Here is an 18,416-nt window from a genome sequence, read left to right as displayed (position 1 = left end):
TGTTTATGGTGGAGTGCCATTTTTGGTACGGTGAATCTTTCATGCATGTGTAACATGTATTCCGTATGCGTTTCAAGGCTCAGCTGTAAAAACAAATTCCTGCTCATGGAACAGTATGGAATTGAGTAAGAAACTTCCTTGCAACTGCCATTACATTGAATGGAAGCTCAGCCGGCCCTAAGGAAAACCGTCCGATCTCCCGAGAACAATGAAAGTGAGTGTAGCAGTTTACAGGCAATTCCTAGTTTGTTTCAAAAAAATGCCCAACTGATGAACATTTCGCCTGCGTCCTCATCACATAATCTGGTGTCTCAACAGTTAACTTGGTTTTACCTAGACCTGTCATACATGGCCACCTAGCTTCACTATCGTGCTCAATTTAGACATCAGTAGGGACAATGTCTGTCAACTGCAGTGAACACCCTCATCCTATGGTATCTAATCTGTCATTCTGATATATATTCAGGGTTGCTACAAGTTGTGGAAATCAGGGAATTTGGTTGGTTGGTTGGTTGGTTGGTTGGTTGTTTGGTTGTTTCGGGGAAGGAGACCAGACAGCGAAGTCATCGGTCTCATCAGATTAGGGAAGGATGGGGAAGGAAGTCGGCCGTGCCCTTTGAAAGGAACCATCCCGGCATTTGCCTGGAGCGATTTAGGGAAATCACGGAAAACCTAAATCAGGATGGCCGGACGCGGGATTGAACCGTCGTCCTCCCGAATGCGAGTCCAGTGTCTAACCACTGCGCCACCTCGCTCGGTATCAGGGAATTTCAGACATGTCGAGGAAATTGGGGAAATTTGAGGAAACAAAAAACTGCAGGAAAAATCTTATTTTGTCTCAGTAGATGAAATGGTTTGTTTACTGATATGTCGTGCATCGTTGCTGGCTGGTCGCAGCTGAGAACATGCTCTGCTTCCCTAATCTCTCATTTGTACTGCTTTTCCCCTTCCTGCCACTCCCCTCACCTTGTTGTCAGTGCTGTCACCACTTCTTGCCACTAGCCTGTCAGCTACCAATGAGAGGCAGGGAGGTGTTAGCAGTGGTTTGGTTTGGATCTGATTCTCAGATATTGTTGACGCACTGACCGGAGACAGCGGTAATGTGTGCACGATTTGTCTGAGTGATTGTGTGAACATGTGTGTGTTCTTGTTTTCTGACAAAGGCTATGGCTGAAAATTTATTTATTTTTGGGTGATTCTTTTCTACATGTCTGTCTGTGGCTCAGCTATCATCTCTACTATGGGATGCTACCTATTCTTCTTAGTATTGATTCCGAGTATTTGCGCAAGTTCTGTTGCATAGACTGATCACCGTGGTTTCATTTCATTAACATGGTGTCTGTGACACGTGAATAGCTGGCCACACTAGCAGATTTCCACAACGGGTCAAAACCAAAGGCCATTTGTGCGGGTATCTCCAAGGGATTGGGTCTGCCGATCTGAAGCTCATTGTTTCCCACTAATGTGCAGGCCCTGCTGATACAGTCGCAGGTTCGAATCCTGCCTCGGGCATGGGTGTGTGTGATGTCCTTATGTTAGTTAGGTTTAAGTAGTTCTCAGTATAGGGGACTGATAACCTCTGATAGTAAGTCCCATAGTGCTCAGAGCCATTTGAACCATTTTTTGCAGATCATACCCATCAAATCTAGTCACCAATGTGTCTGCGGTCCGGATCTCTTTGTGTGTGGCATAATGCAGTGGATTTTCGTGGTTTATCCACCGACCCAGGACAGACCTGCCCCTTGGTAGGCGACAGGCCATGGGCAATGGAGTTCAGGAATTGTGACTGTCTCACTGCAAGTACATTGTACAGTGTGGCATTTTATTGACATTTTATTTATTGTGGTACATTTTGGCACTTTGAAACTAGTTCGTATATTAGAAAGTATGAATGATAAGGAGAAGAAAACTGTGGCAGTAACTGGCAGTTTGTACGCTGTGTACTCATATATTTCTCGAAAGAAAAATCACACAATACTTCTAAAATAAGACATAACAAAGTGGGTAATAACAGACAATAATGAACATAGTAGAACCAACATTTTACTGGTGGTCACTTAGTGTTTGTTTACACAACTTTTCCGTGTTTTATACACTTCTTTCAAGAGGCCTACTTTTTCCTGAGGTTATTTCTGAAATCAGTGAAGGTATTTTAAATCTGTCTTGTAACTCCAAGGACTTCGTATTTTTGTCACCAGATGTGTTTTATTTTATTGAAATGAATGGTATTAATGAAACACACACACCACACACAGGGGGAAGAAATAGAAGTCGTTACATTCTTTTGTCAACTTACGTCTTTACTTACCCATGGGATCTCAAAATTTGTCAGGGAAAAATGCTAAAGCTTGTCTGGAAATTGGGGAAATATCAGGGAATTTCACTTGGGGAAACTTGTCAGGGTTGCCACATTTCAGAGCTATCTACCTTGCCTTCCAGACAGCTCTGTCCCAAGTATAATGAGAGTGAGAACTTTCCTGGAGGGCAGTAAATTCGGGATGTTTGTTGTGTTTACAGGTAAAATTTTGACAGTTAAAATGTCTTTACTCTGGACGTAGCCTGACTTCCCTTCATGTGTATAGACTGGGAATTGTTCATCAGAATACTTCAAATTACTGCCTAGCCTAAGAAACCGCCAGTACTCTGCTACCTGAGTAGTTGCTTCCTTTGTGTAGCGCACCTCTGGTCTATCAGGGGACGTCCTTCAAATCTCCACTCAATAATGCAGATCCAGGAATCTGCAGCCAAGACCGTGACTACTGACGAAGCCACCATTTGAGACCTTCCACTTGGCCAAACCAAAGGACCCCCATCAGTTGTTTGAACAAAGCTACAAATTGTGAACTCTGGTTGCACCATGTGCATGAAACCACCACCACTATCGCCACCTCTGTCTAATGCCTGTATGAACTAAGGATGCTCTTAGAAACGATGCGACAGGTGTCGGTGCCAGTGTGAGCCACAACTTGCAGACGACTGCACTTGCATGTTCGATAGCCACAGGCAAGGCTGCCACATCATCTCGGAAGAAGCACTGTGGCAGATATACAGAGTGCACATTGGCTTTCTCTCCATATCTTGAATGTTATCTTCCCAAGGGGCTCCATAATGTGCCTAACATTGGAGCTCCTGATAAGTAGCAAATTATGACCACATTAACCTGCTCACTCTTCTGAAGGAACAGCCATCTGCGCACCCATAGGGTGAATAGGTGAGGCCAGCTGATCAGCTTGCACTTTGCCCCTTCGCCTCGAGCCATGCAAACGCTGTACTACCTGATATTCATCCTACTATTAGGATACACTAAAAAGTGCCTTAGTAGCAGAGCCCATTGGCCAAAAAAGTGGCACCTGATGTGTCCCATGCACATGACAGATTCTTCACCAGTTCTGCACCACGAGGCAGCAACCTGAATGTTGTTGATCATAGCCAAAAATGCATTCATATGTTTGGTGACTGCGGCTAGTTCCTTTGTCTCCATGCAGCATGCACACATCCTGCCTGTAATAGCAGCTGAAGAAGCAAAATAGAAAAGTAGATAGAAATATGACTTACCGAACGAAAGCGCTGGCAGGTCGATATGCTTATATATATATATTTTTCCCACGTGGAATGTTTCCCTCTACTATAAAGTAGATAGGAACATAGATATGAAACTTGCTACCCTCCTGAGGTCACCAGTGGATGCTGATGCCTTGATGAGCAGCATAGCATGCTGTTCGGGAGAAATGAACATTGTTCTACAGACTGCCTGAATTAACACTTACAGTTAAAAATGTGACATGAAACTTCTTAAATTGGAAAACGTATATGAAATTTAAGAAATATTCTGGTAGGAAAACCCAGGAAAAGCTAAATATGTAACTTGCCATTGTGGAGATGTGAACAGGCAACAGCTGAGGGCCTCAATCTCGTAAAACACCTCCCCGCACTCTCCACCGAACAGTTTCCCCTTCCCCTGTCCTGTCAGCCCCTCCCAACTCACCTTCCGTATACGCTGCTCCTACAACAATCCTTCACATGCCTAACCCGTATACCTGTCACCCTTCTTCCCCTGCATTCCTAGCTGACAAATCCTCTGCTTCTCTCCTATCTGCTAGCAACCCACTCCCAGTCCCTCTAATCTGTCTCCCTCTCCTTCTATCCATGCCACCTACCACTACCAATCCCACTACAATGAGGCGACCTGCTGAAATACAGCACTGGTACTGTTCATCCAGCCGTCACCATGTAGGGGGCGTTGTGTGTGTGTGTGTGTGTGTGTGTGTGTGTGTGTGTGTGTGTGTGTGTGAGAGAGAGAGAGGAGATTACTCCAGCTGTCTGTATGTAATTATAGACAGCTCAGTGCTTTCTGCCGAGTGGTCTTCATTAACCTAAAAGTATTAACATTGCACCAGAATTTTCCTACAACAGTAAACTGTGATTGACATTTTCCATGTAGACGTTACCGTCCAAATTGTTAATGTAATTGTGAATGAATGGTATAAAGTCCAGGTTGGTATATGAACAGTATTATGAAACAGGTAGATTGCTACTTACTGTCAAGATGATGTGTTGAGTTGCAGGCAGGCACGAAAAAAAGATTTAGGCCTACATGTTGAACTTTCAAAAAATGCACAGATTCAGAAAAGCAAGCACACTTCGTGCCCATGACTGCCATCTCTGGCCACTTTGGCCAGAATGGATCCGTGTCATGTCAAATGCGAGTAACAGTCTGGAATGGGGTGGGGAAGGGGGGAGGGGGGAGGGATAGCACTGCAAGAGTGTGGGGGAGAGAAGTCAGCACTGCGTGTTGGTGTGTGCTGAGTCTATATGGTGGGAGGACAAGGTTACCAGGTGCAGCTTTGGGAGGCTGTGGGAGGATGGAGGGGAGGGAATGGTTAGTGGAAAAGGAGAGGTGCAGAGAAGAGGAAAAGACTGGTGGGTGTGTTGCTAGAGTGTGGTGCACAGTTGATGGGACAGAAGGGACAGAAGCTGTTGGCTGGAGGGAGTGAGCACAGTAGATTACTGTAAGTTGAGGCTGGAGAATGTGGTTGAAAAATAAATTCTATCTGCACAGTTCAGAAAAGCTGATGGTTGGGGGAAGAATCCACGTGAGCTGAGTTGTGAAGCAGCCATTAAAATAAAGCATGCTACTTTCAGCTACATGATGTGCCACAGGGTGGTCCACTGTGGTCTGGGCAACAGTTTGGTGATGACCTTTCATCCTGCTCGATAACTGGTTGGTAGCCACACCATTATAAAAGAACTGCCCAATGATTGACATGACTGCGTGCAGTGGTGGTGCTGTGTTTGATGAGGTAGGACAAACTTGCGACAGGACTGTGGAAGGGCTGGTTGGGTCTTGTATCTGGTTGGGGGCTGGGAGTGGCATAGGAAGCTATAAAGATGTAGAGGTTGGGTTGGTGACAGAACACCATGTTAGGAGGGGTGGGAAGGATCTAATGTAAGATATCTCTCACTTCAGAGCACGATGATAGATAATCGGAGCTGTGATGAAGGATGTGATTCAATTTGTCCAGTCCAGAGTGATAACTGCGTGATGGGAAGGGGACCTCCTTTGTAGCGATTCTTGGGGCGGGGCGTTGAAGGATTGGGGGTGTGGGAATATGACATAGGAAAGCTGTTCATGAAGTAAGTCTGCAGGACAGTGCCTATCTTCGAAGGCTTTTTCAAGACCTTCATCTACTGGGCAAGGGAGTTGTCACTGGTGGTATGCAATTCCCAGATGGCCAGGCAGTATGGGAGGGAATTTTTTTGGTGGAAAAGGGATGGCAGCTGCCAAAATACAGGTAGTGTTGACGGTTGGTATGTTTAATGTGGATTCAGCCACCAGAGGTGAGGCGATAAACATCCAGGAAGGTGGTATGCTGGGCTGAAGAGGACCAGGTGAGGTGAATGAGATAAGGTGTCGATGTGAAGAAATGAGGATAGGGTGTCTTGGCCCTGAGTTCAGATCATGGAGGTATCACCTTCTCTCCTATCTGTTTCACGTGGTCTGCAACTCCTGCCATCTTTACAGTGAGCAACATTATATCCTTTTCATAATACTGTTGAATGAATAGTGTCTGGTTTGATAAAAGGTCAATTTTTATCTTCATTTTTAATTTGGTCTTTATAGGGTCCAAAACACCAGGCGCAAAAACTCCGAGTGGGGGTGACAGGTTTATACCAGTTCGAAGCCAGTCCTCATTTGAAATGGGTCATTTTAAGGTATGAAGTAGATGCAAAATGCTATCTACAGTATTTACTGTGTGAGATGCTAATTACCATAAGATAGAGCTGCACATGTATTTTTGACTAAGTAGTTACATTTAGTGGAGGGCATTGAGAAGTTTCCATCTCAGCTGTCACTTACACATATCTACTTCATTGAAATTCGCGCAATTGGCCAATTTCAGCATTACAGTCGATTTTAAAGTGCTGTGAATAAAAAGTAACAAGTTTGTTTGGCTCACTGACCAATAAAAATTATTTTTGCAGAGAACAGCCTTAAATTTGTACTTAAGTGCCATGACCTTGTAATCATTAGATTGTTTAACAGCAGACATTACAGTTTTGAAAGCGAGTACATATGGTTGTCAAATTTAAAACAGAATGTTTACTGAATGCAGTAATAGTCACTGTGGGAACTATTTCATGTTCGAAGTCTTTGTATGTGCTCACTTCAGTCATTAAAAACAAATTGCTTGAGCTGTCTGTATAGGAAATATACACATCGTCGATGCAGCATTATACATCCATGCGTTTGTAAATCAGAAATGTATATGATGTAAATGTGATATGTCTATGTAATTACTGGAAAATTGGAGGCTTGAAATTGTAACAAACTAATCTAGTGTGAACAGTATGTATGCACAGAACAAACCAATACTGGTTACTTCTGTGCAGACATACTGTTCACACAACAAGTTAAGTATATTATACAACTTAAGTATAATGTGTAGGCATTGCATCCTGTGGATGATTATAAACTATTGTTCCTTTGCAAACAAAATCAAACAATGGAAAATCCAAGATGGACTGTAACAATATCATGAAAAGGATAGTTGCTACTAATCATATAGCGGAGATGCTGAGTTGCAGGTAGGTACTACGAAAACACTGTCACACAATAAGCTTTTGGCCTATAAAGCCTTTGAGGCATGCGAGTGTGAGAGACCACAGTCTGGCAGCTGGAGCCAGACTATGAGCAGCAGCACATGATGGGAGACACATCCGGATAAGGGTGGGGGGACAGTGAAGTGCTGCTGCGGGAGCGTGCAGGGATGAGGTGGAGAGAGGGTAGGGCAGTTAAGTGCAGCATACTGGTAGCAGCTTAGCATGTAGATCAGATGAATGGTTTCACAGGTAGTCCTACCTTTGGTGCGATAGGTCATGTTTGTGACCAGACTGGAGTAGGTGATAGTGGGAGGAGGTATGGGACAGGTCTTGCATCTAGATCTATTACAGGGACACGAGCCAAGAGGCAAGGGGTTGGGAACAAGAATTGTGTAGGGATGGACGTGGGTATTGTGTAGGTTCAGTGGGTGGCAGAGTATCACTGTGAAAAGAAGGGGGGGGGGGGGGGGCCTGCGGGCGGGCATTTCTCATTTCAGGGCACAGCGAGAGGTAGTTGAAATTAGAGTGCTGCAACACTCAGTGTTTGACCAGTCACGGCTCGCCTGTTGACGGGGGGACCGAGCCGCTCGTGTCCGGCCCCATACAACTCGGATCGGTCACGTACTCGCTCTATGTCTGTTGTCCGGATTCCGGGACACGCGGATAACCGAGCATGACCGGTCACCGCTGACGTCCCACCTCGCCTCGCCCCGGCTCGCTGCACTGTACTGTACTGTACTGTACAAATCCAACGCCTCTCTCTCTTTCTCTTTCTCTCACACACACAGTGTATTTGTCTCTCTCTCTCTCTCTCTCTCTCTCTCTCTTTTAATACAAAAGTAACATTTCCAAGAATGGGTACGTGACACAGCTAAATTCATAAAGCACCTGGAAAGTAAAATGATATTTCAATACAATCGCAGGTAGAAGACGAGTCTCATTTCCAAACAAAAGATATATTTTTCCTTTCATTTGTAGGAAACAATAAATAAGTGCTTTTCCTGTAATCTAGAAGACAACCACCTTCGTAAAGAAAGCACACAAAGAACATTAAACATTTACAGACGTAACTTGTCACACTTTTCAATTGTTTACAACATAAACAAAATTATAGTTATTGTTGATCAGCAGTAAATAACTAACGCGTTCCGGATTTAATTGGCTGTGGCAATTTGTTAGTAACATGTTGGCTTTACTAAAGCACCTTTCACTAGGTGCGCTTGTTGCTGGAATACATAAAATACGTCTTGCAACTGTAGCCAAATCTGGCAGATCTGTTTCATGTCTGCTCCACCACTTTAAGGTGTCATCATCATCTCCGGGGGGCATTAAAATGTACAGATCTATTTCATCTGCTGCGGATGGTCTGTTGTTCCTCCATTCCTTGAAACGATCTCTCTTTCTGGGTGGTGATGACACAGTACTTGAAGGATCTATGATAATAAACAAAAGAGACAACTAATACAGAACTGATATCGAAATCATCGAAACATTCCCGTAAGAGACCGATGACCTCGCTGTTTGATCTCTACCCCAAAAAACTCGACCCCCGTTCCCATAAAAACGAGATGTTTTACGTTAATGAAATATTATACGAGTCACAACATTCCCGTTTCTCTGTAATACACTTCCCACTAACTATGCAAAAACGATTATGTTAATGATTGCATGTTGAACCTGCGTACGTAGCACACGTGTCGCACATTGCTAAGAATTTACTGCTTTTCACTTATTTCAAGCATATTAAGATCGCGGAAGGACGGCCAAAGAAACGATCTTTGTGAGGTTTCTTGCAACTGTGTTTCTTTAAATGAGTGGTTCCCGACTGATAAAACAATAAAATAGAGCTTTTTATGCACGATACGTACCCAGTAGATGCAGTGTTTCCATCTACAACCAACAGAAATGTACTCCATACTTGGCTTTTTAGACCTTCCTGTTTCTTTAATGTGTAAACATTGATTTCAATCTTACGTCTTACTACACTGGCTTCCTCGCACTGCATGATTACAGAGAGAGACACACCACAAATGAGAAGCCCGTACTGGCTGCAGTGTCACGCGGATAATAACAAGTGTAAATGTGTTTGAAGTTATGTGCCACGTATTCGGTCACGGCTTCTATGCTCGGTCACAAGAACTAGTGCGGGTAGCCTATCCAGTTAGGGTGTGCTCGCCCCACCTCGTATTTTGTGCTCGCTTACTCGGTCATGCAGGACTCTAGTTGAAATCCTGGCAGAGAATGTAATTCAATTGCTCCAGTTCTGGGTGGTACTGGTTCACTAGGGGAATGCTCCTCTGGGGCTGGATGGTCAGACTTTGTGAGTTGGTGGGTGACTGGATAGATAAGACAAGGGAGATCTGTTTTGAACAAGGTTAGGGAGGTAATTACAGTTTGTAAAGGCCTTGGTGAGACCCTCAGTGTATTTTGAGAGGGGCTGCTCGTCACTGTAGATGCGACACCCATGGGTGGCTAGGCTGTATGGAATGGGTTGCAGCTGTTGAAGTTGAGGTATTGCTGGTCATTGGTAGGTTTCGTATAGACATAGGCAAACACTGTGCTGCATTCTACATGGGCATTACAACCAACAAGCTGTCTGTCGACATGAATTGGGACCAACAAACGGCTGCCAAAAAACAACTGGACCACACTGTTGCTGAGCATGCTGCACAACATGTTGTTCTTCGTTTCAATGTAAAACATAACTATTCTTATGTTAAACATTTATATTGGGGTTTGTGTACTCATCCTTTCTGACGATCTGTCGCTGCTGAAGTCCTAAGTTTTCAGTAACTGTAACATTTAACTTTGGAAAGATTAATTTTAAAATAAATCTTGTATTATGTTTTACAATATTTATTATACTTTCAAAACAAAATCAAAGCTTCATCACAAAGGCAAACAATACTTACAATACAAGAGCAGCAGCTAAATGCTGACTGCTCAAAGACCAAAACCAGACTGACTTCGTTATGCCAATATGGCTATTGGCATTGTTTAGAATAATTTTTTTGATTAATTAACAATTAAAATTGACATATAAAAACTAAAATTGCATATAAAACGTATGTCTGCTCCAGAACAGGAAGGACACTATGATATTAGTACATGTCTGTTATTTTGTTCGAGAATAACTTCTCGAATACGTAATTACAATAATGCTTCTTTTTTTTTATTAATTACTAGAGGCTCCTTTCATGGAAAATGTTCCTTTCATTTACAGAGCTTCTACACTTTAAGGTAAATATAATGTAGTAATTATTTTTGTTGGTATAAATTTATTCAGGCGTATATTACATATTACGACCTTTTTTATTTACATGAGTGATCCTGAATTAATTTGGAGAATGTATTTGTTAACACTTTCAACACTGCTTTCCTTACACCAGACACTTGGCTGTGAACTGGCTTATTTAATGGATGTTTGAAATTGGATTGCAAAGAACAGAAAAATGATAGGAATATGGTTCTTGCATTATTTAAAAGGAAAAACTAAGAGCTTTACATGAATGTGAGTTTATTTTACAATATAAAATACAAATGATTGTTATAATTAAAAAGAGAAAACACAAAAATGTCGTGGACAAAAAAGTTTTACATGATCTCTCTCTTGAGTAATGCCATTATACCGCATCTAGATTTAAAAAAAAATCACCAGAATGTATAACTGCAGGTACCTGCAAACTAGAGTATTTTAATAGTTCAGATGTAGTTAGCGTTTGTGTGAAAATCCTGGAAACACTGTGGGAGGCAAAGGCCAACGCCGCAGTCCTTGCACCACCATCTACTTTACTTCCGGATGCGCTTACCGGTCTCTTTCTTCCCCCTGTCTGAACATACTTTGCAATACCTAATAGTATTCACCTTGTTTGCAGTGGGTGGGACCTTCTCTTGAAATTGCCTTGCAAATGTCCTCTCAGTTTGTGAGGATGAAGCGGCTTGTCGCTGAAAAATATTTCCGCCCTTCTCAGCCAATTTTTTCCCCACTTTGTGAATAAAGTCTACTAGGGATACATTCTTCCTAGTCTTCTCTTTATATAAAATAAAACTGTTGACATAATAAACAAATGGAAAAACAGCTTTTTCCACCACTTCAAAGTTTTTCGGGCAAACGGATAATAGCTGGAGAACTGCTGCTCTGTCAACCCCAGCTTTATTCTTATTGTAATCAATAATGTCTGGCTTTGGAATTTCTGCTATTCCACCTTTGGCCCTCACTTGGGTACTAGTGCTGGTAGACTTACGCTTTGTGGAAAGACAAAAAATATCTCGTTTTGACTTCCACTTCACTGCCAAGAGATAGTGTTTCCTTTGAAAAACTACCTGACAACCTTTCCTGTTTTTCATTACAGTTTCCACTCCAAGGGTTTTATTTTCCCACAACGTGTTCAAAAGAGATGGACTGGTGTAGTACCTGTCCATACAAATGCAATGTCCTTTGCCAAAGTACTGTGAACACAACCTTTTTACAAGGCCCTGGATACTATTGTCAACATTCACTGCAGAACCTGTATATACATCATAGTTTAGCATATAACCAGTTGATGAATCGCAGAGAGCATACAATTTTATCCCATATTTATTGGGTTTGTTTTACATGTATACTCTGAAGCCTGTTCTACCAAGAAAGGGACACATTGCCTCATCTATTGTCAGAGTGATGAATGTATGAAAACTACTTTTGCTTTTATTCACAAAGAAATTGAAAACAGGTCTCACTTTGTGAAGTGGGTAATGAATTTCTTTGCCTCTGCTAATGAACGTAGCACTGTCATTCGAGGGTAACATCGACAATATAGCGCAAAATCGATCGTGACTCAACAATTTACTCGCAAATCCAGTCTGCAAAAACGGGTCTGTTGACCAATAATCACTGATTTTCGCCAATTTGACGACACACACATGCAAAATAACACTGAAAAACCAGTAAATCTCTTGCAATTTTACTGCAGACTACTTATTCCAAATAGTTTATTTTCAGGCTACCTTTGCATTTCATTGCTGTAATAATGTTACCAGCGTACCGATTCATTTCACTTTTGATGAGCCAAATAATGTTGTCATCAAAGAAATAACTAAAATATTGAAGCTCCTCAGTGGCATCTGAAAAATGCGATGCTACGCCGACTACTTCCTGGAAGTCCAGCAGTGCTGGCTGATCATCTAGTTTCGACCAGTCTTGCTCTTTGAGCTCAGTGAGGTGCACACACGACCAGGTACCACAGATGGTGACTAATGGTCTGTACCACTGTCTGCATAGAAAAAAAATAATGCTAAGATTGGTACTAGGAGGTACTAAATTCAAGTGAAGTAACGAACACTACTCACAATACAAAATGCGGTAATGAACTCTTCACTTTATAAACAATTGAGACACATTCATACCTGAATCATCACTTGTACTTTCGCCTGGGGCGTACGAATCCTCTTTGTCAGAATTGTCAATTTCAGATCCTGCATGACCATAAAGAATATCTAAGATCTCGGCCTCCGTCAGCTCGATGCGCGCCATTTTCACGATTGTAAACAACTGTGAATGAACTGCAGATAATTTCGTCTTTGCAGTACTCACAACCGCTCCCATGATGAGATAGCCGATAAATGCTGGCCTCTTGCTGAAGAAGAATGAACTACCTCCACATTAGTTGACGAAACTGCTTCGTAGACCCGCTAAACGCGCTATAAAAAGGCTCACCCGTACGGTATTCGGGCGGCGTCGCCAACGTCAGGGCGGCCTCTCCCATATGGCGTACGGGCACCGTACTGTAAGTGTTAAGTGGGTCTTAATGGGTTAAGTTTCAAATGACTGCTTCACTGCCTGTGCCATCTGGATCCTTACCACCAACACCAGCTTTCTTGAATTGTGCAGATGGGAACTCTCCCTGCTTCCAATCACCCTAGTGACCTCAACCTTTGTTAGTCCTTGTCCTATCCATTCAGCCTCTTCCCTATTCCCATTCCAGCACTACACAGCCCTCTATGCCACTAACGCACCCAGTCTTTTTACTTCTGTCCTTTTCCGCTATCCCCTGCCCTCCGTTTAACCTCCCGACTGCACCTAGCTGCCCTGCCCTCTCTCCACCTTGTCCCTGCACACTCCCACAGCACCACTTTACCGTCTTCCACCCTTACCCTGCTATCCCTCCCCCAACCTGCCCCTGCCTCTTCCTTACCCCCACCTGGTTGCCTCTTTCATCATGGCTGCTGTTCATAGTCTGGCTTCAGCTACCAGAGACTGTGGGGTGTGTGTGTGTGTGTGTGTGTGTGTGTGTGTGTGTGTGTGTGTGTGTGTGTGTGTGTGTGTGTGTTGTGTAACAGTCTTTCTGTTGTGCCTGTCTGTGACTCAGCATCTACACTACATGGTGAGTAGCAACTATTCTTTTCATAATATTGTCAGTCCATCCTCGACTTTCCATTGTTTGATTTTGCCTGATGCTTTTCTTCCGTCCTCACCCAGCGCTGTTTCCCTTTGTTAGTATTTTTTAATGTCTTACTATGCTTGATGACCATCCTTTCCTGTATTTCTCTTGTCATCTTACCAACCACACTGTACACTCTACTTATGAGCCACACTGTATCAGCTGTCTTGGCTGCGCACAAAACATGGCTACATGACCACACTGATTGTTGATGCTGCATCTTATGTCCCACATTATTCACACCGGTATCATTAATCCAACACATTCAAATCGATTACTCTACCCGCGTCACTCTCCTGTATTTTCGCGCGTTTCCAGTGCCACTTGATCTTGTATCTCACCCTACAAACCGCTCTCTAACCCCCAATCCTTATCTCTGTTCCAGTTTACACCTATTAATTTCACTTAATCAGGTCACATCTGCCATCCCCTTTCTTCACACTTATTCACCCACAGACCTGCTACCCACAGTAAAAAAATCCCTTTGTGGCTTCATGCCAATTTAATTTGATTTTTGTTTTTCAGTATTTATGTACTCCCTCAGATTTCATATTGCTTCCCCTTATTTCATCTGTTTCAACTTTGTGATTTTTCTTATATATTTGGGTGTTTTTTGCAAAATTTTCAGTCGTAATTCTGTTGTTTGCATATTTTTTTCTCGTTTTTGCCACCACCATGTATCCTTGCTCCTTCTATTTGCATCAGTACAGAAAAGTTTCTTATCCATAATCAGAACCCAATCCTACATACTGTTCCTGTGTTGTTGCTTGGCTCCTGGAATCCGCCCAGATGGCCTTACCATCAAATTACCCATCTTCTGGCTGCCATCCTTCCTTCCACACAGACCTCCATCTGTTCAGATTCTGCCAATCCTTAGCCCTCACCAACATAGTCCTGCATAACCATATCAATCAAGCCCAAACCTCCTTTCAATACTTTCTCTCCATTCATAAAATTATCCTGCTATGTAATCCCGTAACACACATTGAAACTCTTACCCTACAGGAACTAGAGCAACATGCATGCAACCTCAAAAAACTCTCCACTCTACTCACATCCTACTCCCACCTTGGACTATCATTGTCCACCAGCTCTAAAACAACCTCTAAACCTCCCCCATGTCCCCTCATAGCTGACAAACCCTGTCTTGCAGACATACTACATTTAGCCTATCCTCCAAAACTTCCTCCTACCACCACACAGAATCCAGAGCCTAGACAGGCCCGAAACAGTCATGAATCTTTCCTCAAAAAGCCTTAGCCCTACAGAAATACTAGCCTTTTCCAAAGGCCTCACCTTTTGCCCCCACCCCCAAATTCAATCGCGCAGGACTTGTTAAAGACCTCTCCTACTCCTACCTTTAGAGGCTTCCTAAAGTCCATAAACACCACAACCCAGGATGCCCCATTGTGGCTGGTTACTGCGCCCCCACTGAGAAAATCTCTGTTACATGGTGAGTAGCATCTATCCTTCTCATAAAATTGTTTCTTTACCGATATGTTTGTGATGCAATATGGTGGTCGTTTGTTACACAGAACACATCTGAAATCTATTACACACTATTGGTTTAAGGCTGTTTAAGAATTTTGTTGGAATTCAGTTATCTTATTAAGAATATCACCTTTGAATGGAAAATTTCCATGTCCTCCATTATGTCCATTATTTTACTTTTTTTGGTTTTGCAAAATTTCAAGGTAGTCTTAGATTTTCAAATCATGGTCTGTGTAATTTTGTGGTGTTACTGGCTAATTATATTTCTCTAGAGTGTAGCAGTCTGTGTATTTGTAAATAGTTTTGACCCATATATTATTTGTTGTATTGGCTGAAACTGATTTTGTAAATACTGGATACACAAAATTCTGTATCTGGTGGTTTCATTTTGTGAATAAGCCACCTCCTTAGGTTGTTGATGGTGCTAAAGCTTTTTTTGTTTTTTTACATCCGTGTTTTCGAATAACAGAGTTAATTTGTTAGATATTATGTGAAGATACAGCATTTTTAAATGTTTCACTGTGGTGTTGCTGTGAGTTGAAAGTAGTTTGTTGCTGTTTGTTCAGTTTTTTTTATCTGTATCATTGTATTAGTGAGTTACTATCATACCAAATGTAAACTTACATAGCAATATACTTGTAGGTGAAACAGTTGCGGTAAGAAGAAAGAACCCAATGAGAGAAGTCTGTGAGCAAACTGGAAATAATAAAGTTTATAGATATATTTAATTTAGTACTCTAATAGAATTATTTATTTCAACAATAAAATTTATAAGCAACACCTTAGGGCATGCTATGGGAAGCTCTCGTAGTGGCCTACTAGCTGAAATATTCATCATCCATATAGAGGACAAAATATTGAAACTGAAAATCAGTACCACAAGCAAAGTTCAATTCTATAAGAGGTTTTGGATGAGAACCTCATTCTATTCCATGGAACGGATTATGAAGTAACAACCCTTTTTAAAAAATTCAGTAGTCTGCATAGAGGTATCCAATTCACTCCTAAATATGAAGAGACCACCACTGTACCTTTTCTGGATATGAAAATTTTGAAGATGTGAATTTTGGAAAAAAAATAAAATGTTGTATCTCTGCAACAGCTCTAGATAGATTGGTGTTTTTTTTATAATGATAATTGTTTTATGATTACAAAAAATCCTCCATTTGGACTTACCTGTCAAAGTTCTTTTACTATAGTGTTCTGAACATTTTTGTAATTTATGCAAAAAAAAATTTCTAATATGCCAACCCACAATTTTTTTTTTTTTTTATTATTTTTATTTTTTTTTTATCAGCACCATATAGTTGTACATTCCCTGAAAAGGGAGCTTCCACTTTTAGGTTAAACAGGTTTTACAAACAACTGAAATTTTTGCCATACATAAAACCTGATTTATTACGACATTGTCACATAACAGGCTCATAAAAATCAAAACCTAGCCTTATGTAACATAATTTTAGTTTTGAATGATAAGGAAGAAACTTGGGTGTCAAGCATTTTAAATGGTTCCAAAATGTATGTGAAAGGTCCAAAAACTTTTAAAGGTTTCAATTTATACAACTTCTATGTGCTCTGTTTTGTGCTGAAATTAGCCAGTCAATTAACTAAAAATGTGTTCCACTGCTTCAGTATCTTCCTTTGATATAGAGTGATGCCTTCCTGTTGAACCAATAGGAACTGGAGCACGTACAATCTTCAAAATATTGTGAACAGGAAGTGAGCACTGATGGCATTGCTGCTGTCCTTCAACTGGAAACCTATATCCAGCAGCTGGTCCATGTGGTAGCATAAAGTTCACTACAATTTCGTTTAACTCGTAACTAGTGTCCATATTCTCTGCAATCCACCAGTCACAGCCATACACATGCACCAGTAACATCCCCCGTCTCAGGTTGTGAATCTGAATATTATCTTGCTGTTTCTGAGGTGTTGGCCGAACAAACAAAATTACTTCTTTCTTGCTCTTTAAAGTGCGTGCAGTTCGAGTTTGCCCATCACTTTGGGTCCAAAAATTTGTCTTCTGAATTCCTTTCACAGGAGTAGTTTGTATGGACCATTCTTCTGTATTCTGTTCTTTGAATTCTTCGATTTCCTCTTTGGACAAAAGAATGAGGGGTGTGGATGTGTAAGGTTTCACAACTTTCGTAAAATCCTTAGCATTCTGAATTGCAGCTGTATTTGGACTGGAAAGATTGTTTTATAGCATAGTGCTTCAGCAGGCCTCCTATACCATCACAAGACCCCTTCCCATGACAAATAGCACTGTATACACAGTCAGTTGGCACAAGCAACTTAATTCAAACAGCTGGTAATGATTTTTAAAATGACTAGGAGCACCATCAGAAATAATGGTCTTCTCGGCCCCTGTTTGCAGTTGAAGAATTTTGCACATCGCTAGCAAAGCATGTGCTGAGTCATGCCCTGTGTCATAACTTTTAACTGCAACACTTATGGTCTTGTTTTGAAAATATGTCACTCCTGTAAAAATTGAAACCTGTTCATTACTCCAATGATACCCTTGTACTTCTTGTGGTAGAATTACAGACCACTTCTCAGCAAAATCACAGTAAAGCACTAAACACAGCTCTTCAGCCTGTACACACCCTTTCATTTCTGCAATGTGTTGTTGTTGCAATTCTTCAGATGCTGCTGTGTTACTCTTTCACTGACCATTTACCAAGTTCATCAATGAAATTGTCAAAGGCAACAGTTTTCTTAATTAGTTTATTTTCCTCCCATATTGCATATGTAATTTCTGCAGAGTTTGCAGAGTTATCTGCTACATCTTTCAGGCCAAGCATCTGTAAAGACAGTCCTCCATTTCCAGGGCAATCACCACCTTCTTGAAACAAACAAGTCTCTCACTTTGTCACAGACTACTAATGACTTCACACGCCCAACCAAGGTGTCATATGTCACGTGCTCCAATAAATTCTTCAAAGTTACCACACAAAGTTCAAAATTCGCGCAGTACACACATAAACAGACATTTCTAGGTGGGTGTGGAACTACCCACTTACGTTGTAATGCATAAAATTTTGATCTTCCAATATGTGAAGTTGTATAGTTGCTCTTATAAATTGCAAAAGTTTCTTTAATACTGTGAGTTATGTACCTCTTCACTTTCTCAACTTTTTGACCTTCAACTGTTGCAGTTATAGTGTCTTTTTCGTTGGCACTCTGTTGAGAACAGTCCCATTTATCTTGCAGGTAAAATGACTGCACTATTTGAACTTGAGCTGCTTCTACAGGATGACGATAATAGGGATCTGGTCTTCCAAAGACTCATTTTACAGACCTCACATTTCTTGATTTGTCTACCATGTCTTTTGATACTGATGGAACGTGGTTCAAAGTTGTTTTCTTTGAAAATGTCTGTGGAATAATAGTTAAAACTTGCAC

At 41.5% G+C, this 18,416-nt stretch overlaps 1 protein-coding gene across 3 annotated transcripts in view; it reads left to right on the top strand.

Annotated features, from left to right (window-relative positions):
* Window positions 1–18,416, top strand: part of LOC126457091 (cell division cycle protein 20 homolog) — a 77,195-nt gene that overhangs the window by 24,379 nt on the left and 34,400 nt on the right. For all 3 annotated transcript variants that reach the window (XM_050093116.1, XM_050093115.1, XM_050093117.1), the window contains exon 4: window positions 6,122–6,213. In XM_050093116.1, the coding sequence (XP_049949073.1) occupies window positions 6,122–6,213 (92 nt within the window). The remainder of the gene's footprint in view (window positions 1–6,121; window positions 6,214–18,416) is intronic.

This window comes from Schistocerca serialis, chromosome 2, assembly GCF_023864345.2.
Source record: "Schistocerca serialis cubense isolate TAMUIC-IGC-003099 chromosome 2, iqSchSeri2.2, whole genome shotgun sequence".
NCBI lineage: Eukaryota > Metazoa > Arthropoda > Insecta > Orthoptera > Acrididae > Schistocerca > Schistocerca serialis.
This window is presented reverse-complemented; position numbering and strand designations above follow the sequence as displayed.